The following is a 22,328-nucleotide window of genomic DNA, read 5'->3' as shown; positions in this document are numbered from 1 at the left end:
GTTCATGTTAGTTAATGCATTTACTAATGTTCACAAATACAACCTTATTGTAAAGTGTTACCAATATACCTATTCAATTCCAGATTTAATTATCAGATAAAACGATGAAACGGAGTACTAGTACTTTACAAAATAATACATTACAACATATCCTTTTAACCAGCGTTTCTTCTATACGAGGCATTTATATTGTGTTGTTTCTCTGTTTGGCCATTGGAGGGCACTTTACCCATTCATATGTCATTAAAACCTCAGTGTAAACCCACAGCAGAGCCTTAGAAACCGCTGAAAGAAACTTTAAGAGGATGAGACTTGAGCCAGACCTAAAACTTCTTAAGACAAATCAACTACTGTAGGATTAAAATTGGATCAATAAGAAGACTTGTAATGTAAAATGTAATGAATAAGGATTACATACTGTATGTCTGTTGTCTGATTCATAGGTTCTTTAGTAGTGGCTGGGACGGTGTCACTAGTCACCTCTCCCTGAGCTTTTGAGTCTCTGTAGGCCTCAGCGGACCTGCCCATTAAAATCTCATTAGAGAAAGGGAATGAAAAGTGGAGAGACGGTCTGTTTTGAGTCTCGGTGGGGAGTTGTGCTTTACTCCTGTTCGGTGCGCAAGAGAATTCTGCTCTGCTTTAGGGCTTGAGACAGACCCTCTGAGCCTCTGCCATCTGAGATGTGAATCTCAGTGCTCACCACACCTCTGAGGACATCAACGTCCTGTCTAACACCTAGTTCTTCCGCCATTAGTCTACATGAATTAGGCCCTTCAACAGATAAATAATACAATTAATGAGATAATGGGATAACATGCTGTCATTATTGCAAAATAAACTCAAAATGGGTGGTCGTCCTGATTGGAAGAAATCCTGAGGGGGATTATTTTGTGATAATGACCTGTACAGTTCATTCTCCTGATTACAGATCAAATCGACATCATTCAGTTAACCACCTTGTAATGAGCACTTCCTTTATATGCATTATAATGTTTTGTTCAGGCAAATGACTATTTTGTAATCTTCTTTACAGATAGAAATTGAATAAACAAGCTTAAAGATCGCGTATCACAGTCAGTTTCTGCCAATCTCATATTAATCTTGAGTGCCTATACAGTAGTATTGCATACATCGTATCTTCGAAGAGTATTTAGTTTGATCAAATTTATAAAAGTGAGATACAGCTGAACGATTATTTCCGGAAAAACACGAGCGGCTAGAGGTGGGACTAGTGGGGAGAGTGGGATGGAACTACAGCACGAGCAAGCAACACATCATCACATTAATCCCTTTGTGTTTTGTGCACACGCCGATTGCCAACAAAACACAGACGTATGATTTAGTTTGATTTACCACGTGCAGTTCATATCCGGCATCTTTTAGCAGTGGGACCGCGCCATCTATCAGTTTCAAACGATCTCCAAATCCAGTGTTATATCCACCCTTTATATAACATCCATCACTGAAATGCCGTGAACAAACAGACACACCTAAACTTCACTATCGCAAGAGTAACGAGCTGCAGCGCAGCCCATCTTGACGCAGCACAGATAACCTTGATGGTAAGCGGGTCACGCTCGTCAGTTGGCTCGTGGGCGGGCTCTTTCTTTCGCCTTGCCGTGCTTTTGGCCAATAAAAGGAATTGGATCCCTGTGACGACACAGGGATCCAGAATTAGAAAAAAACTTTCCGAAACAAGTTGGAGTGCTGGGGGACTGTATCAAGTACAGAAATACTACGTCATACGTCGAACTCGTTTTTTAACAAGTTGACCATGTTAAGCATGAGAAGCCAGCACGTTAACAGTGTATAGAAGTCAGAATGCATTTATTACGCTTCTGATCATTTATTCAATTTGATCAGCAAAGTGTATCAATAAATACAAACCATGTTAGTTAACTACAAGCTAGCATTAAAAGTCCAGTGTGTCATTTTTTTGAGGATTAATAGACAGAAATGCAATATAATATGCATAACTTTGTCTTCAGAGATGTATAAAGACCTTACATAATGAAGCATTATGTTGTTATTATCTTAGAATGAGCTATTTCTATCTACATACACAGTGAGTCACCTTAAACGGAATTCGCCATGTTGTTTCTACAGTAGCCCTAAACGGACAAACTGTTCTACAGAGCGCGTTTTGTAAATACGTCATCTCCTTCGGCAAAGACAGGAAATTGTGATGACATCTTGTCCTGTTTCAGCTGTCGTAGTGCTTCAAAAGTGGAGTGAGCTGTTGGTTGCAATTCGCAACCTCATCGCTAGATGCCACTTAATTTCATACACCTGACCTTTAACCTTTGGTAGGCTTTACCAATTTTGTTTCATCTTTCTCTCATCAAAATCTTATGCCAAAGTCCACCTGAGGTTACATGTATGCGGCGGCAGATGTCAAGAAAACCTTTCGCTGCGACTTTCTTGATGCACAACAAGTTGTGCGCTGGATTCGTGAGCTGGAATGCCTGCGGTTTAATAAATAGGTCATTGGGGTCAGTTGTGTTTTCCGTGCTACTCTTCGGGCATGTCCTTAAGGAGACAAATGTGCTGTTAGCCTGTGAAGACTGATGCTGAATTAATACACTGCATTAATGTGTGTCAAAGGCAGAATCTGTAGCTAAACTGATAGTGTTGTAAATGAGGTCATTTCAAGCTTTCTGGTGCTGAGACAGAGTGCTGGGTAATCTAATAGATGGGTATAAATGGAATTAGATTGATACTGGAGAGATTTGAGTCTCTGCCGCATAAACCGTGTTGTGAGGTGTTGCATATAACTTTGATTCGAGCCCAAACACACATGCACACGCCTTAGTGTCATTAGTCTCAGGTGCGATAAAGTACACACTTCTCTGTGTGTATGTCAGTTATATACATTACACCTAAAAGAAAGAGAAAAAGAAATGTTCAAATATTGTCCACTATGCGCAAAAAGAAATACACCACATATGCCACATTACAAACCTACAAACAATTATTTTTATTGTTAATATCGCTAATGTACATCTAATGAATGTAGCAAAGTTCAATGTAGGGAAGGAAGGAGGCGGGAACCGGCGAACATTCATAAAACTTTAATTAAAAAATAAATAAACAATTAACAGCAAATAACAGGCCGGCAGCCACCTCACGGTCGACTGCCGGCCACACGAACACATAAACAAACTTAACCTATTTCTGGGCCCGGTCCTCTCTCGTCGGCAGGCCCTTCGCTCGTCCTCTTATGCTCCCTAGCTCCCCGTGAGGCATGCGGGACCGGTGCGCGTACAGCTGATACTCATTATCACTCACGCCACCGGCCCCGCCTTCCTGCCCCACGGCTCTCGTCCCGCCTTCCTCGCTACATACCCCCATCGCCCCTCACAGGCCGGGGGGTACCAACGCGTCTGTGCTTACTCCCCCCAGGGGGGCCCCCCTTGAGAGCCCCAGCGCCTGGGGGTACGCACCGACGAGACGAGAGAACGGAGCCGGGAGCACCCCGAGCGACAGGAGAGAGGGGAGAGAGGAAAAAAAATAGTCCGGTTCCCCGACACGCCGTCGCTCGGTCCTCAGCCAGCCGAGAGGCTCTTCCTCGCGGTGCTATGCTGTGGTGCTGGACGTTCGGTGGACGGCCCGATCCTCCTCCGCCTCCTGGCGGCCGGCGATGACTTCTGGCTGAGGGCAGCCGGCAACAAGTTCCCCGTTTCCTGTTCCTCACCATCATGGCTGTTGGTAACAGGATTCCGGCTCACGGCCAACGGCGGCAACTCCTCCGCTCCCTCTATGGCCGCCATCCCACCTCGTCCCACCGATTCCTCTCGCTCCAGCACCACTGCCTCGGGCAGCCGCTGGCGGACGTCCCTCGTCCGCGCTGCCCGAACTCCTCAGCACCGCGAGGCCTTTGGCGGCGAGGGCTCTTCGACAGCATGTCCCTCCTTCCTCCCGGGTTTCGGCACCAATGTAGCAAAGTTCAATGTAGGGAAGGAAGGAGGCGGGAACGGCATCATTTAAACAATAAACTTTAATCAAAATAAATAAACAATAACACTGAAGTAAAAGGCCGGCAGCCACCTGACGGTCGACTGCCGGCCACACAAACATAAATAAAACTTAACATTTCCGGGCCCGGTCCTCTCTCGTCGGCAGTCCCGTCGCTCGTCCTCTTATGCTCCCTAGCTCCACGTGAGGCATGCGGGACCGGTGCGCGTACAGCTGATACTCATTATCACTCACGCCACCGGCCCCGCCTTCCTGCCCCACGGCTCTCGTCCCGCCTTCCTCGCTACAATGAACAATTATGTATTTTTTAAAAACATGTATCATTTGTATGATATTAATATTATATAATAATTATTATTTAATAATATTTCAGATTTTTGCTGTTTTCTGTGATTTATTTTTCTTGATTTCTGTATTCTTTTCTGTTATGAGTTTCCTTATGTCTGTACTAACAATATATACCAATGTTATATACTTATAATTTAAAAGTATATTTGAATCAAAAATGCACAAGCACAATTATATGAAAAAAGTAAAATTAAATTAAATTTAACTGAATATACAAATAAGAAGTTAAATTTCCATAGTAAGGGTTGTCACATAAATTTATAATGTGTTTTTTGTTGGGTTGCAATATAATATACATAACTATGTCTTCAGAGGTGTATAAAGACCTTACACAATGAAGCATTATGTTTTTATGACCTTAGAATGAGCTATTTCTATCTACATACACCGTGGGTCCCCTTACATGGAATTCGCCATGTTGTTTCTACAGTAGCCCTAAACGGACAAACTCCTCACAGAATGCGTTTCGTAAATACGTTATCTCCTTCGGCAAAGAAGCGAAAATATGACTACGATCTTAGTCTTTTGTCAGCCATCATAGTGAGCCGTTGGTTGCAATTTGCAATCTCACTGCTAGATGTCGCTAAATTACATACACTGGACCTTTGATTTCGTAAAATATGCAACCTCTCAAGTATGCAATATAGGGATTAACATAATCATAACATAAGCATCCACACTTGAGTGGGGACACACACACGTTGACTCCTACTAAGAAGATTGTTGTTTCCTGTTATTCCCTCAGTGTCACATAAGCATCATATTAAAAACCGTGGATATATGTGTGTGTGTGTATGTGTGAGATAAAGTTTGCACGATTTAGAATACTTATGATTGCCACATGCTGTGTTTCCCCACCAGGCCCACTACAACATGCCACAAACCCCAGTGCCAACAATTACAGACACAAACAAGAAGAGACAGACAGTGAGACAGTTCCTCAAGATGTCAGGCATGCTGTTTTATTCAATCTTGCTTTTCCCTCTCGCCAGATTTCCCCAGCCTCCACTGTTCCTCATCACTGTGCTTTCCTGCAGTTACAGGTGCCGTTCACACCTTAGGAAATGGGGGCAGGGAAATGTTCCTATACACCTCATAGTCTTTCACATCAGCAATGATTTACTGCATTGCTCCTCAATGGATCTAGACAGCATTAGAGCTTAAATTATTGGCCTTCATGGCCTCAGTTGGGGCATTTCTCAACTGAAAATAGGACCATCAGAGAAGGAGAGATATGTTTTGTGGCTTTACTCTGACAGATTTTGCCTGCTTTTAGTGCTGAAGTGACAGAGTCTGTGAGCTTTGGCCAAACACTATCCAGTTAAATGCTTAAACTGTGGAAGGGAAGATTCGGTGAGGAAAAGCCTAACAAATTCTAGACAAAGGTGTCCACCAAAAGCCATTTAACTCCTAAAAGCTTAGCAGCTGATGCTTGAAATGTTCAGAGCCTCTTTTGTAAAACATGTTTATAGTCTGTAGCTGTGCATAATATAAACACTTGTTTATTGGTATTAATAAATAATTATTGGTGTTTAATTGATACTCTGTTTGCGTGCGCTTCACAATTGAAACAGAGGTGACATAGCACAGACACAGACTGTACATAATGATAAAAACATTTGCATTAGCACCTGGGTGTTAACATTAGCAGGATACGCTCTCACTGCTGTTAAAAAGGAGAGGTGCGTTTGATGTGAGATGTGAATTATGAACCACTGTAACTGATGCCCTGAGTTCACTTTCATTTGAGTCTTTTTTAACAACAGTTGCATTTTTCAGAAAGAATGCATCTATTTGTTTCTGTTGAATGTATGCTCAAATGATAAAAATCTGTTATGAAAGCATCTCTTCTCGTGGTTATCATTCATTTTAATAACAGACACATTAATGATATTTATCCTCCCACAGATTTTCCAAACCATTAGACAGACACACAAATCAGACATTTTAATCGTGGGCTTCCCTGATTAAAAAAGAAAACCACCATGGCTCAGGCTGGTTTGTGCTGGGTTGGCTCTGATCTGCATGCTGTTGTGTGTCTTTCTGGTAAAACTGGTTGACCAATGTAGTTTTACTTGTTAAAGGTCCGGTGTATGAAACGTAGCGTCATCTTGGGGTGAGGTTGCGAATTGCAACCAACGGCTCACTCCACCCCTCCCTTTCAAAGCACTACTGTGGATGACACAGAACTAAGATGTCATCATGTTTTTGCTTCTTTGCCGAAGGATATAACATACAGTATTTACGAAACGCGCTCTGTAGAGCAGTTTGTCCGTTTAGGGCTACTGTAGAAACTACATGGTGAATTCCATGCAAGGGGAGATAGAAATAGCTCATTCTAAGGTAATAAAAACATAACGCTTTATCATGTAAGGTCTTTATGCACCCATGAAGACATAGTTATGTATATTATATTGCATTTCTGTCAAGAGATCCTCCGTTATCTTCCATCTCAGTAAGAGTCAACACCAACACAAATATATATGCTGTATGAACACAGTGTTTTCATGTTCTTTCTATGAGGCATTCACACACAATGTTATTTTGCATAATTCAGTTCAAAGCTCATTTTTGCTGTGTTTATTCTCTCCTATTATGAGGACAATAGGCTTGTAAGTAACTCATATATGGGCGTCCTCATCTCATTAAGCCTCATTTGAGCGGCGTATTGATTGACTTGCAGGACTGGATTTGTTGAGAACTGTCTCTGTATGTTTGGAAGCGAGACGATTTAGAGTAGACATACATTCATTGAAGACATTCAAGGTGTACTTTGTAGTAAGAATAAATGAGCAACACTGCTTCCATCTTCCTCTTTCCTACGCTATAACACATCAGGGTGGTAATGAAAAGGAAGGTATTTTTTTTAACGCTGTGATCTTCTGGAATGGTGTTAACACCTGTTTATTTAACCTCTGTATCAGTAGGTGTGTGTTTGACAACTAATTATTATTATAACTTTGTTCTCCAAGTATTTTGCTGTACAGTTCTTAGTTGGGAATCGATGCAGTTTGTATTAGTGATGGCTACAAAAAAGTATTTGGATGCCTGAAATGTATGTTATTGAATTTGTTTGAAGCAATATTCTTGTCAGACTCATTGAATTGGAACATGATGTTTCAATGAATGAGTATAAGTGTGATATTGCTTTTTATACAACAAATAATTAAACAAGACATGAATATCGACTCATTTCAGACTAAAGTTGGCCGGTTAGTTTGTATGCTTTTGTTATCTGCCAACATTTCCAAAAAGAGTCGAAGCATAATTTGTTGATCCCAGTTGGTTTTACATTTTGTTCTTTCGTGCATTTATGACATTCATGCATTTTAAGTGTGGCTTAAGTGTCCAAATAATTTTGGGGGTTTGAAGTGTGCCCCTGAATTGATGTTTGGAATATGCTCAGTTATAAGGAATGCAACAACTTTCTTATTTAATGTATTTTTTTTACTTGTGTCTTCTGTTTCTCATTTTATTTCTATTCCACATCTTTTTTGTCTCTTCCCTCATTCGTCATGTCCTCCTCCATCCATCTCCTCCTCCCTCTTTACTTTGAAGTACCCTCCAAAATTGTATAAAGTTTCATTTTGTTACAGGTCTACAAAAGAGTCACATGTTTAACAACGGCATGTCAATTTTAAAGATGAACATGTTTGTTTATAGATTCTCTCTCGTAAAAATTGTGAGAGAGATTGTGTGAGCGATTATTTATATATACAAAGAATTCATAGTGCATTAAATGTGATAATGTTGTATTAATTCATTTTTTAATTTCCTCTCCAGCTTCCATTGTACTGCAGAAGTGGTGGTGCCAAATGCACCCGTGTTTGGACGGCGAGGAGTGTAAGGTTCTTCCAGATCTCACCGGCTGGTCCTGCAGCACCGGCAACAAAGTCAAAACCACCAAGGTGAGTCGATCGGGTATCTGTATGCCCCAAGGTGGGGTCTCTGAACTCAAATTACAGCTGATGTGTTATTCTGGGGGGTCTTAAGGACAAATAACCTCTCTTATACACCATCCTGATTAAAGGCTGGTCACAGCCTGAAGGCTTCTTATACTATGTTTTAAGTCCAAAAGACCCACTTTTTGGCACAAAAAGTGTGTAATGCCCATGGTGCACTGACGGATAAGGGGATGTGAGACCTTCTTTGTTCCCATAAAAGACCCTTTAAACAAACCTGTCTAAGAGCTACTATATATGCCATCAAAACACACCGTTGGAGTATTCTCAGAAGGGTGTTGCTTTAAGAGAAACCTCCCTCCCCGGGCCTTTTCTCAGGCAAACCATTGTTCAAAGAAGCGTTTTGTTGAGGCTCTATTTAGATAAGAGGGTTCTCTGAAGCCCCCGAGAGTACACGGAACAATATGTTGTAAAACTCTTTTTTTTGTTTGCTAAGTATAAAGCGATATATTTACATTTCAACTAACAGCTAAAATGTTTACCTGTTTATGGGCGTTACAGCAGGGGTGTAGACACCATCGTACCCGTAAGATTCACTTTTTGAGCGTAATGAGCGTTTCTCAAAGGCCACTTGTCAATCATTCCTGCACCCCAACATTACAGGCACGCATCGCTCAAAGTTTCTAAAAGAGACTTATTAAAGAATGAGCAAGGCTTGAAGATAAATAAACATTTCAGAGCGACTCCATAGAGCGCGTGAACAAATCCCCGAGGACCTGAGGAGTCTTACAGAGAGAACTTTCAAAGGCCAACAGAGATTCAAAGACCAAGCATAGACAAACATGCAGAGAACATTGTTCCTCCACACTAGCTTTGACTCAATTTTTAAAATGTTTTGTTTTAAAGATGCACCTTTTGTGCATCAGTTTAGCTTGAATAGTTCAACATGAATCAAGATGTCTATATTGAGGTTAAAGGGAAAGTTCACCCAAACATGAAAATTCTGTCATCGTTTACACACTCTCTTGTCAATTCAAACCTGTATGACTTAACGTTTGCAAAACACAAATAAATTATTTTTAAGAATGTTGGTAACCGAACAATGACGGCACACATTGACTTCTGGACACAAAACCAGTGCAAGTCAATGGGTACTGCCCTTATTTGGTTACCAACATTCTTCAAAAAACTGTATCTTCTTTCGTGTTCTGCAGAAGAAAGAAAGTCATGCAGGTTTAAAATGACAAGAGGGTGAGTAAAGGATGACAGAATTTTCATTTTGATGGTTGAGGTTGGTGAGATATAGTTTTGCTATATAAAGAAGCAAATGATGATTTCATAGATGGCAGATTCAATGTGAAAGAAAGCTTCTCTTTTTAGTGTGAAATCTGCAGTGACTGCTGTTTCTCTGCAGGTGTGACATACAGGTGACGTATTAAAAAAATAACAGTGGCAGAGTACACGCAACTGCCATAAGAATAATTGCTCAGAGCTATAAAGTAACAGCAGAACATCTGTTGTGTTCATTAAAATGCATTATGGCTATGGGCTCCACTGAGGCCTTCAAATTAAGAGTTCTAATTAAATTGCTAGGAGGGGGAGACAAAACAACGAATGACGGCTTTGGGTCTTTCATATAGATTTAGCTCGTGATTGGCTAATATGACTCACAGGTAGTACGGGAGGTGACAGGGTGTGTCTTACTACTCCAGTGAGCGTAAAAATGTTGTTTAATAGCAGCAGAATTGGAACAGTTACCGGCAGGCTCCAGCGCACGTCACAGGAGATTGTGGCGATGAGCCAGTATTTGTATTTTGTGTTCTGTGTGTCCTTTCATCTGTCTGCTTTTTTAATGTCTTCTAACTTTACCATCCTCTTATTCAATATATTTTCTTTATGTGTTTATTATCCTTCCTCGCTGTGAGCCTTTCATAATCTCCTGTTTGAGGCGCAGCAATGTGTCCCTTTCTGACACTAAAGCATCTTAGCGCGCTCAGCTCAAATCATCCATTTGCGAGACCAATATACCTCTGGCACTGAGATTTATCACAGCACAGTAAAAAAGAAGCTTTTTAAAAATCTGTATCTTTTGTTGTTTTACAGAAAATGTTTTACAGCAGTATTCTTAAAACAAGATGCATTTACTTGCAATAGTTTGTTTTTGTTTGTTTTTGACACTGCTAAGCTTTTTGCTTTGAATAAGACAAAAGCTTTTTAAATTAAGTAAATTATTTATTTCATAAGGATGTCTACATATTTTTACTCGAATTCAAAAATAGTGGTTGACAGTAATTCTTTGCAGACAATTAACAAAACCACCATATCTCAATCTATAAGTAGACGCTTCCCTTAAGAAACAAAAATACATGGGGAAATACTGGAAAATATAATGCAGTATATTAAATAATACATTTCCATATATTGGAACCAAGTGCCTATATTTTGCAATATATGAAAAGTGGCAATTCCGTATGTATAATTCAATATATTGTAATATGTTAGCAGTGTATTATTCTATATATTTTAAAATGCATGTTAAATGATTTAAAGGGATATTTCACTTTAAAATGAAAATTCTGTTTTATATTTCTTATCCTCAAGGTGTTCCAAACCTGTAATTTCTTAGTTTGGTTGAACACAAAGATATTTGGAAGAATGTTAGCAACTGAGATTTCTGGGGAACCACTGACTACCATAGTCATTTTTCTGTTCCGTTAAACACAAACAACAATATTCTGAAGAATTTGGGAAAACAAACAGTTTTGGGGCACCTTTGACTACCATTTTTGACTACCCCAGACATGTCAGTTGCTTACATTTTTCTAAATATCTTTCTTTGTGTTCAAAAGAACAATGTTGACAGATTTAGACTTTCCCTTAAATATACAGGTAGACCACTTCGGGAAAACGTAAACAAAGCTGGTCCAACGCTGTTTCCGTTTTTTAACACTAAACAAAGGTTTAAACAAAATACAGCCTTTTATACCAAAAATTTATACCAAAATAACAATTTAACTATGTATGTAAAAAAAAAACATCGGAAGTGCTTCTGGACCAGTGTTAACATTTTGCGAAGTGGTCTGTATTGAAAGTAAATATCCAGGAAAATATATTCTCTTTGCATGAGGTTTTTCCACTCAAACGATTCAAACGATAATACAAAGATCAGTCTGTTTCATATGTATCCTAATCTCTGTCTTTTGTTATTACTAGGTCACACGATAGCAAGAACATCACAACCCTGCAAAGAGGACTCTGACTTTTCACCAACCCCCTGATGAAAAAGGAGAGCCTCTTGTTTAAGACACTGATATCACAGAGGATTCTGTCAATGTGATAGATGGACATTCTTATCGTAAACTATAGATGACTGCATTGGTTTGTCAGGAGATGTATACAGAAGATCTGTATATACCTGTGGTGTGATGCTCGGCGCACTGCAGATGCTAGACACCACAGGTGCTCATGGGAAAGACTGCATCAGTCAGCCGAAAGGGGCTTTTTGGATTTCCACTGGCTGCGGCTGCTCTCTTGTGTGTATGCGTGTGCTTGTGAATAGGAGAGAGGTAATCATAACAGGCTGGGCTTGAAGGACAAACTTTCCTTGGAAGGCTCAGACTTGGCTGGGAGCATTTATAGATGTATGTAATAGAACATGCGTGTTAGGTTGTAAAGATGCTGACACAGTAGCGTAACTCCGTTTATCCCGCTTGCCAACACAGTAAACTTTTTATGAGTAAGGAATGAGATTGCTCTTAATGTCTGGTCTACAATTTATTGACAATTTGCTCTTCTGGGTCATGTCATAACTATAAAAATATTTCATTTTGCAGTGCTAATTAGAGTTTCTAAATAGAATCATAACAACAAATTAAAAATTCATGTACAATGTTTTTGCACTAGATAACATGGAGCTGTTTTGAGTTTTCTAGTTGACATTAAAGAGAGGAACATTTACATAGCTTTCTTCCACAAATACAAAAGTATAAACGCAGTTTGTAAGTGATGTAGACAGCAGAAAAAATGCTTTTTGAATACAGCACTACCTTGCTGTCCATTTTATATAATGTGAGCAATATAAATGCAACCCCCCTTCAAAACAAACGGTCGAAAACATCTGTTAAAAGTTCAATAACTTAAAGGTGCACTTATAATTTTTTCCACACTGTAATAAGGTTTTCCACCTAAGTAAATACATTTGGTACTTTTGGTAAATATGTTAAAATAATGCACACTCTAGGGCCCTACCAGAGCCATTGAGAGAAAGAGTTGCGTCAACTCTGTTGACTCCAATGGAACAGTTTTTTTCACAGCAATGGCGGATCATGGAGCCTCTCAGTAGTTCCCGGAAGTTACTTGAAACGCAAGAAGCTGAGGCTAAACAGACCAACTGAGGTAAACTTTGAACACATTTAAATACGTAAGTCATTGAATGAATAAAAAAATGAACGAAATAAAGAATTAAAAGAAAAAACACAACTTCCTGGGACATAGCCGAAGGCACCATGAATCACGTAACGCTCAAAAAATTTGAACTTCCATTCTTAATTGCTTCAAATTGCTTAATTTCTCTTTCCGTTTTAATTTGTCTGTATTCTGTGTTGTCCAGTTTTTACCCAGCAATAGTAATATATTTGCCCACATGAAAAATACTGTAATATTATAATAGTATTTACTATAGTAAAATGTAGTAAAATTCCATAGGTACTATAGTGTGATCAGGACCCCATGTGAAACGAACAGAAGATGTTTATTTCCCTCAGACGGTTAAACTATATACTAACACGGCTATTCACCTCAAGAGTAATTTATTCGACATGACGTATTTATTTGAAATATTTTATTAGCTCATTTGTAACGAATGCAGAGCTTTCCTCGTCGGGAAAACCCGTTTCCCGACGGTTTTAAAGCAAGACGCGAAGTTCTAACAAGATGAACTTGCAATTTGGTTTCATCATATATTCATCTCGCATACAGTATGTCATGAATTAGGCACATTCATATTTAATTTGTGAAAAATTAAACTGCGCTGGTTAAGATGACTCGCAGTACACGGATGTGTTATCTGTGAATAACAATAACGGGGGATGCAAGTTGCATCGTGGGGGTCATCCTATTGCGATCACATGACCAGCTGAAAACCACCATCTTTATCCCGTTAAAATAAGTCTACGGACTATACTAATGGCATTGGTAATTGCAAATGTTTGCTTTTGTAACGCTGCATCATGCTGAGGAGTTCAATGCCATTGTCTTATCCACCAGCGAAACATAACCAAAAATGTATTGAGTGCACCTTTAAACAAGTACCTGTGTTGTTTTTAACTTTGCTGCCAGGTTATACTGTGAAGCTCTCAAAAAATCTGTCAAGTTCAGAAAACAGGCTAACAGTTTGTTGACCGAGATTGTGAACATCTTTTAAGATCCAATGTGAAAAGGCATTTCTCCTGCCCATTACTGCAGTGTAATAAAGTTTGAAATAGAATCAGCTCCGACATTCATCATTGTAAGATTTTCTAATCTAACCGAATTTGTCCGCACACTCCAGCTCAACCTCAACTTTAATTCTGAACTCTAATTGTCCTTGTATTCACTCTCGCCCAGCTTTACCTTTTCCAGCGGAAAACGTGTTAGATTGAGCGTGCCAGAAAGGATGGGACCATTATCTCTTTATCTCTCAATGTCTCTCTCCGGGCTGCGATGGCTTGTGAAGTGTTAAATGAGGTGTGGTGTGGTGAGGTGAAGTGTTCTCTCTATAAGACAGCTCTGTATGGAAGGCTTGCCCTGGGCCTGCCCAGACATCTTCCAGGTTTCAAAGCCCCTCCTGACTCCAGCCGTCTGCTTTGTGAGCTGTGATGAATGTATCAGAACCACTGTGATTCCAGTGTTGAGCCTTAGGAGATGGGGTCGAGAGCCATCTTGAATTCTTATTACTGAAGCCCAGGACTGCCATAATTCTCCTGGGATGGAGTGAGTGTATTTTTAGGTCTGTTGCTATTGGGAGAGGCTCAACATCCTGTTCTCTTTTCAAATGGTCAGCTGGAGGTACACGCATGATGAGAAGTATGACAAAAGATTTGGTCAGGAGTTGTGTGTGAGAATTTCGACAGACAAAAGCAGACATGCATGTGTGTGTCTGAATGATTTCTGTTATCTTAAATGGAGACTTGTAGAGAATATTCCCTCTTTCTCGTATTATTCATTTGATATGAAACAGATCTCAAGAATGGCTCAATGGCTCACTCACAAATGTAGACATTTTCAAGTAAGCTTAAATATGTCAAATCAAATTATTTCTAAGACCAATGTGTATGTTCTCTCATTTATTTACATGTTCATGTCTCCCAAGGAATTTTCGTTGCGATGTAAGATGAGGTTTATAGCTAAAAACTCCATTTAAGCTATGAAAGAGGCTTCTCTGAGCCATACAGTATCCTGGGTATTCTTATTGCCACATCCATGTCCGCAGTTAAAAAGGTTTTGTTGTGTAATGACGTTCTCCTGGGATGCAGAAAGCCACTATAAATCTTGATGCGTAAACACAATGAAGTCTATGGATTGTCAGCCCTAGTCCCTAGAGGGCGCTGTGCTCTGAAGTTGAACCTGAAATATGGGCTCACTTAGGTTCAAACACAATATTTGAGGACAATTCCCTCATTCCCTAGTGGCAATGATCTGCCACTGCATACCTGTCCATTCTCAGAGAGAAGCAAAACGAGAAAATGAGAATCACCAATAGGTCACTGCATTTAAAGGGACAGCTACAGAACGAAACGAATGAAACAAAATGTTAAAAGGACTGTTTAAGTTGCATTGGCCTGTAATAAATGCACACATCTGTTTTCCGTACATTACAAAAGTCCTGCACTTTAAGCAACCTGGGAGGAGACACGCCATGCTTGTAGGCACATGCTTGACCTACAGCTTGGATTGGTGGATCAATGTTCTGCTCTTCCAGGAAACATATATCTCAAGACCAGCTTCTTGTGAAAAGAGACAGAAAGTGTGCAAAGTCAATGAGTGTAAGATTGCAGACAGATTTCATAAGAGACTTGTCTGTTTGTGCTCAAATCTATCTTTGTCCCAAGAGCCCACTTAAACTCTACGGGGTGGCACGTAGAGTTTCTCTGTAATGAAAATAAACCAAACATAAAGCAAAGGCAAACATAAGCAGCGCTGCATCTACTTGCCTGTCGAGTTTAATTCCTATTCAAATTCAAATTTCTCACGGCTGTTTGCTCAGAATGTGAGTTAAATCCTTGATATAAACAATTGATTATGAGGGAGCTGTTGTAAACACTGGAGCTGGGAAATGTTTATTACAGGCACACATGCACTACGCTCAAACTCCGATGGGCTGAATTTGAACGACATCTAGTTTGTGAATTCTCTATTGGCATGACTGTCACCATACAAATCCAAAAAGTGCTACAAAGCATGAATAATCTAGGACATAAAATGCTGGAATTGAATAATTTATTGATACTAGACTATGAAATAATGAAAAGTAAGTATGAAGAGCAAATGACATTTCAGCGAGTCTTTGAATTAGAGTGATGTGCTGCCTGGGTTGACAGCTGAAATGAATTACAGAACATGACTACCAGCTACAATCCGCTCAGAAAGTACCATTTCTCTTTAAGGCATTTGCTATGAAACTTATAAATTGGACTTTGAGGACACATGGGAAAAGTTTCAAAGATAAATGACATCGATTTTTTATGAGGTTGAATGTTAAAGTTGTTAATCATAACATAAGATATCTTATTTCAACTAAAGCCACACATGGGCTCTTTGTACAGCATACATTTCCAAATTTAAGATGTAATTTTGTCTTGTTGAATAATTATGAATCTTTCCGAATTCTAATTGGGGAACAGCCTGTGACTCTGAAAGCATTAGCTTTGACTGAAAAAAAGGGAATTTTGCTACTGTCAATGTACTTAATTTTAACAAGTTAATTCAACACAATTTAAAAAATTGTCATAATATGAAATTGTCACAACAAACAGTTGGGACTACATGAACAAGTTGTATTTTGTTAAAATAGAATCGTTAAAACTTGGCAGAGGATTTCTAGTTCCCAGCATGTTTTGTGTAAGATTGCATTTGGAGAGTAATTTTCTTAATTGTGTTATTCTATGTGTTTTTCAATAAACAGAAACACTTGATAGTGTTCAATGTTATTTTATCTTTAAGATTGAGAAGAGTTTATGTTTCTTAAGGGATGCACCGACCAATAATTGGCCAATTGGTCAAAAAAAGCTATTTTCACACTATTGGCTAGTTTAAAAACAGTCGATGATCAGGGCCGATATATCCTGTCAATCAAAAGAGGACAGGAGAATGAAATGAATTTGAGCTCTGTATATAGAAAATGTTAGGAAACATCACCAGTTTGATGTTCAATATTAATAGTCATTATATGAATTAATAACATTCGGAAAGTAAAGAAATATTAATTTAATCTTCTGAAAATGATCTCTTTAGAATCGGTATCAGACTTAATAACTTTCAAATGATAAATGATTTTTTTTAATAACAATTACAAAAAATGTCAAAATTAAGAACTAAAATATGAACGTTTAATAGTTTAATATGAACGTTTACAGCTTTCCTGTAGCTCAGTGGTTAGAGCATGGCGCTAGCAATGCCAAGGTCATGAGTTTGATCCCAGGGATTGCACACAAGCAGAAACAAATGTATAGTATAATGCAACTTTAACATGTTAATCCAACAGATTTTGTCAGTGTTCATCTCTTCGTGTTACAATATTCCAAATCCGTTATCTCCTCAAACCAATTAGGCACAGTAGTACCCTAAGTTGACCTCAGTCTGTGCTGATGAGCTTGGGTCCAGGAACACTATTGATTCATTCTCCTCAGATACCATCCCACTTTTCACTAAAGAGTGCCAAGGGAGGTTCCAATGTGACCAAGCCTGATAACATACACGCCTGTGGGCACCCACTCTCTCTCTTAGCCAGGGTGGTAGAGCTGCAGGCACATTGTCATGGCACCAGAAGTGTGTCGGATGGGATTGAAGCACCCGATATTGCCACGTTTGTTAAATTCGAGTGCTTTGAAAAAGAGCTTTATGGATGAACCGAAGAGAGACAAACAGTGCTGTAAGTGCATTTGTAAATCTCTGCGCATGCAAGTGTTTTTAATGTTATATCTAACCTTGTGGGATGTTTATTTTTTATGTCATCTATGTGTGTCTGAAGATCAGGATACTGTCAAGAGGATAGTGTGTGTGAATGGATCAAAGTGTTTGCGTGTGTCACTGATAAAGGTTAGTGTTTGATAGCAAGTTGCAGTAAACACTATCATTTTGTTTATTTTCTTTTTTGCCTCTTTCTAAACTTAGGAAGCTATTTACATAGGCAGTGCTTTTTTGAGACAGCATCCTAACTCCAGATTCTCACACTAATATTGGATAAATAAGAAATCAAATTAATATTGAAAGTGTATTTATAATCAACATTCTCATCTTTTTGATAAATTGCTTTATTGCTTTCCTCACTCTTGTAAGTCACTTTGCATAAAAACATAAAAAATGGATTTCTTTTCATTGCATTCTGAAATTGATCTGGATAAATGCAGATCACATGCAATCTGGATAAGTGTACATTTAAAAAAACGGTCCATTGGAAACTATATGCTTTGGAAAATAGTATACTGTATGTATATATGTCCCTTCCTCCCTTTGGTTTGACGACAGCGTGCACAAAGAGAGCACATTTCTCACTGTCGCATCCGGCATAAACATAGACTAGCAAACAACACTTCATAAATCACACAAACAGACACCGATATGCACAACCACTTTCACGAAAACTTTGCAAGGTGATGTAATGTGATATGATTTGATATGAAAGACATTGGCCAACACAGCTTTGGGAGTATGTCTTCTAAAAAGCTATTTAAAGAACTTTGACCCCAAAAAATCATGGAAATATGATTTACTGCCTTTCGTAATTACTGTCAAGAAGGCAGCACGCAGGATAAGATTTAGAAACTGCAGTTAGCAAATGACCCGTGGCAACATTTGGGTAAGCTAAACAACTGCGTGGAAAAAATGGTTTTCTCTGGCATGGAACAAGTGTTGAAATGTTTGTTGTTAGCAGAGGTTTTTTTTCCATATCTATCATACATAATTCATCATTCATGCCCAGAATGCAGGATTTGTAACCGTTTAAAAGATTAAGGGCTTGTTTACTTGACAAATTGTGTCTGATTTCATGGGTGTGAGAGGGGAAAATCTTAAAAATGATTTGGAGCATTAAATGAACATGTTTTTGTCCGAAGTGTGAAACAATTAATATTGTGTGAATAACAAGTTTCATGAGTATTTAAACTGGCTAAATGTCATCATTTATTTTTTGCTCATATTAAGAATAAACTAGATATTCAAAACAGAAATAGTGAATGAGAGAAAGAGGACTGCGTTTCAGATGTTTCCATTATTTGCCTGTCTTATTTTAATCACAAAGTAGTTTTTTCTTATTGTCACGCAGTACTCCTCTTGGAATAGGAATAAACAGAACAAAAAGATTTAATATCTGTTGCTCTATTTTAATGAATGCATGCATTTAATTCTCATGGATGTTTGTGTTTATCTTGTAAAGGTGTCTGACACTAATTGTTCATGACATTTTTCTGTCCCAGTTTTCATTTCTCCAGAGAGGTAAATCTAGAGGCTCTGTGTGTGTATCTCGCTTTCTTTTATTTTTTATCTCTCTTTCTCTGTCCTTCTCCGATGTGTTGTGTCACATTTAATGTCTCTGAGCAGAAGAAATGTATTTAAGTTTGCAGGGTGTGATCAAGATAAAGATATTGAACCTGCAGTGTCAGAGTGCACGCGAGTGAAGACCTGAGGTTGGACTCTGTGCTTACATCACTGAACAACTGATGGACTGAATAAAACATGACATGTGCTCATGTTTTCTCAGAGGTCACAACGGTTTAGGGGTTAGGAGGTGGTCCAATGATGTTTTCTAGTGAAACTGAAAAAAATGCTTTTGCACAATAGAGGCTGCAACTCAATGTTTTATTATTACATCTGAAAAGTCTTAAGGAGGTTTAAAAGCTAAGTTTGCCGGAAATGATTTTGTTTGTTTGTGTGTGCATGTGTTAGCTTTTTACCAAACTCGTTTAAAAGCGTATATGTATGGCACGTTTTTTATATTTTAAAGGATATAGATGTACTTTATTTTTAACATTAGATTCAATAGATTGATAAGATGTAAACGACAACAGCTGAAAAGTATCTTCATAACTGTGACCATACCCACACAATGCATTTTTGACTTAATATGTCTTTTTATTTTTACACAGGCCATTGACTTGTCAGTTTGTTTAGTTCCATTACAATGCCAGTACTGGTATTTGTAACTATTGATATCACATTTGTTGTGTTTGTCAGTTTGTACAATACTGTAAAGACGCATAAACAGCATGTTACATAAAGGGATTATAATCAGGAAACTTTAATGTAGTAGTTCACCCTCAAATATAAAATATCTGTCATCATATTTGTTAAAAATCTTCAAATGACTCTTTCTTCTGTGGAACATAAAGGAAGATTTTTTGAGAAATGTCTTAGGGGTTCTCCACAAATGTTGCTTCTTAATTTTTATTAATTTATTTATAATAATTAGCATGATTAAAACAATACTCCGATTTTTATAATGAGTGTTTTCAATAAATCACATTGAAATGACCATGCTGACCAAACAAACGTTTGTCCTGAGTGTACCTCAGGCTTTTGCAGTCCCTCCCAGAACTGTAATAAGTTATTTCCATTTCCCTCATGCTTACACAAACACGTTCAGCTGACAAAATCCCACAAATACCCGGATTTCTGTTGGCTGTGTTCCCGGTTTGTGACATTCAGACAGGAATAGAGGGAACGTGCTTGTGTGCAGTACACAGACTCTGCCACCTGCTAGCTGCCTGTGAATGCCAAGGTGCCTCGGGGCATTTGCAGGCACACCACTGATTCACATGTTTCCCATCCTGCCTCTGTGTCCTTTCATTACCATCGAGGTAGGATTTGGGAAGGGGTCTCTCTCTTCCTCTCTCTCTCCCTCTCTCGTCTCACCTCCCTCAGGAGGAGACCTCCGCATGTCGATGTGACAGGAGCACAACTCTGGTCTCTTTCCATCTGTGGACTACCGTATGCTGCCAACCTGTTGTGACCTTTGACTGTCTCCAGGAGTTAAAAGGCAAGGGCAGCAAGTAAGGGTCAGTCTTTGCCCTGTCAGGGGCTTGGGGTGTTATAGGGAATGTGACAGCGGAAGGAGGGGTGCGTCACCGGTACCGTGTTGGTGTGATGGTCTACAGCGGTATCTTGGGTTAGGGGAGTCTTGTTAGAGGCGTGAATTAAATGTAATTAAATGGTATCTTAAAAATTATTATTATTTATAAATTATAATATACAGTATTATAACTTTCACTTTATAATGTAAAATAATATTTTCACTTTATAATATAAAATAATATTATAATATATGACTGCACGCATTTACAATTTGAAATGAAAAAAAAATCATGCTTCATCTACGCTGTCAATATAATTCTAGATGACTGTCATATTGGACACTGAAACCTTAACAAAACATTTCTGAGTGCACCTTTAATGTTGCTTTGACTGACAACAGAAATACTGTCCCAAAATTGCCATGCTTATCAACTATCAACCAGCTTGCGGTATCAATTACATTTTGATGAAAGATTACAGATAGAAAAATGTTCTGTGTGCATGAATACTGAGCATTAATAAATCATTCACATTAAATTAAACTAAAGATATCTTCTACACTGTTTGCCACACACAACGGTCAGTATCCTAACTTGTTTTTTTTTTTGGCATCTGCATCTACTGTCCTGTCACACCCAGATGTCACGCTGTGCAGGAAATGACATGTCCCGCAGCAGGCTGCAGTATTCCAATCTCACCAATATGTCTGTGTCACAGTCTCTCTACAGCCTGACAGTCCCCAAAGTCACTAACCCCAGAGACACCACAACAACTCTGTGATGCACATAATATCTACACACACCTTCCAATCAAACATTAGACCTTTTACACACACTTCACACAGGCAGCCAATTAAAATGATTCCTTCACATTATCAGACCATAGAGAAAACTAAATGAAGCGTCTCCAAGGGAATCCCTGGCTGGTATGAATTGTAATGTGTATGAATAGAGCCACCACTGAAACAAATAAGTATCAGATAAAACGGTTAGGGAGACTTACAGGGATCAGTTAGGTCTCTAGATTCATTAGTGACACTTTAATTACTATGTTATATTACTATATTAGGAACAATACTTTGATAATTACATTGTCAATAATTAATTGACCTTAAAGCAGTGCTGACTGAGAACAGTCTTATATTAAGAAATTGCTGATGATATCACCTCAGTAATAAGCTATTAGCTGAGCTATTAGCAACAAACTTGCACGGCAAACTATAATGTATTAGCATAGTTCAACATTTCACACTTTACTGATCATTTAATTAAATAATTTGTTCTGAATAAAAAGTTCAAAGCTGTTGAGCTTGGTCACAAACTTTTCTGTGTTTTCTGTATTGAATTTCAGATTAGACTATTTCTGCTCCACGAGAAATTTAAAACAGATAACCGAGTGGCAGAAATATAGTTTTCTATATTTTTTAATCAGTCATTGCGAAGGCTTGTCAGTTCTACAGCTACATCTCTAAACATTTCTACCCTTGTCTCTGGTTCTGGGTCTGGTTGGATTACCCTGGTTTTGCCTGTGCCCCTTTGGATTTGTTTGCCCTAGTTGGACTGATTCCATGTGTCTTAAACTTTTGCCTGTTTAAGTTTACGATTTTGGATTTAATCTATCAATGAAAGACTGCACTTGGATCCTTACCCTGTGTGTCTCCGTGTAGCCTCTTAATAGAAGACTTTGCCAACCATGGATCCAGCAGTTTGTTTGACCCAACTCCACCAAGGTAACGTTTCCCTCAAGGACCATAATAAAGACTTTCTTGGACATTGCATGTTTATCCTGACATACGAACTGTGTGCTAATTGACCTGTTCTGTGATAGTCTCAGAATCAA

At 38.7% G+C, this 22,328-nt stretch overlaps 1 protein-coding gene across 2 annotated transcripts in view; it reads left to right on the top strand.

Moving 5' to 3' along the window:
* Positions 1 to 13,818, top strand: part of tafa4b (TAFA chemokine like family member 4b) — a 42,950-nt gene extending 29,132 nt beyond the window's left edge. For both annotated transcript variants that reach the window (XM_057362128.1, XM_057362127.1), the window contains 2 exons: positions 8,107 to 8,231; positions 11,439 to 13,818. In XM_057362128.1, coding sequence (XP_057218111.1) covers positions 8,107 to 8,231; positions 11,439 to 11,450 — 137 coding nt within the window. In that variant the 3' untranslated portion in view covers positions 11,451 to 13,818. The remainder of the gene's footprint in view (positions 1 to 8,106; positions 8,232 to 11,438) is intronic.
* The last annotated feature ends 8,510 nt before the right edge of the window (positions 13,819 to 22,328 follow it).

This window comes from Triplophysa rosa, linkage group LG20 (genome assembly GCF_024868665.1).
Source record: "Triplophysa rosa linkage group LG20, Trosa_1v2, whole genome shotgun sequence".
Lineage (NCBI taxonomy): Eukaryota > Metazoa > Chordata > Actinopteri > Cypriniformes > Nemacheilidae > Triplophysa > Triplophysa rosa.
Note: the sequence above shows the minus strand (reverse complement) of the source record. Positions and strands in the feature narration are given on the sequence as shown.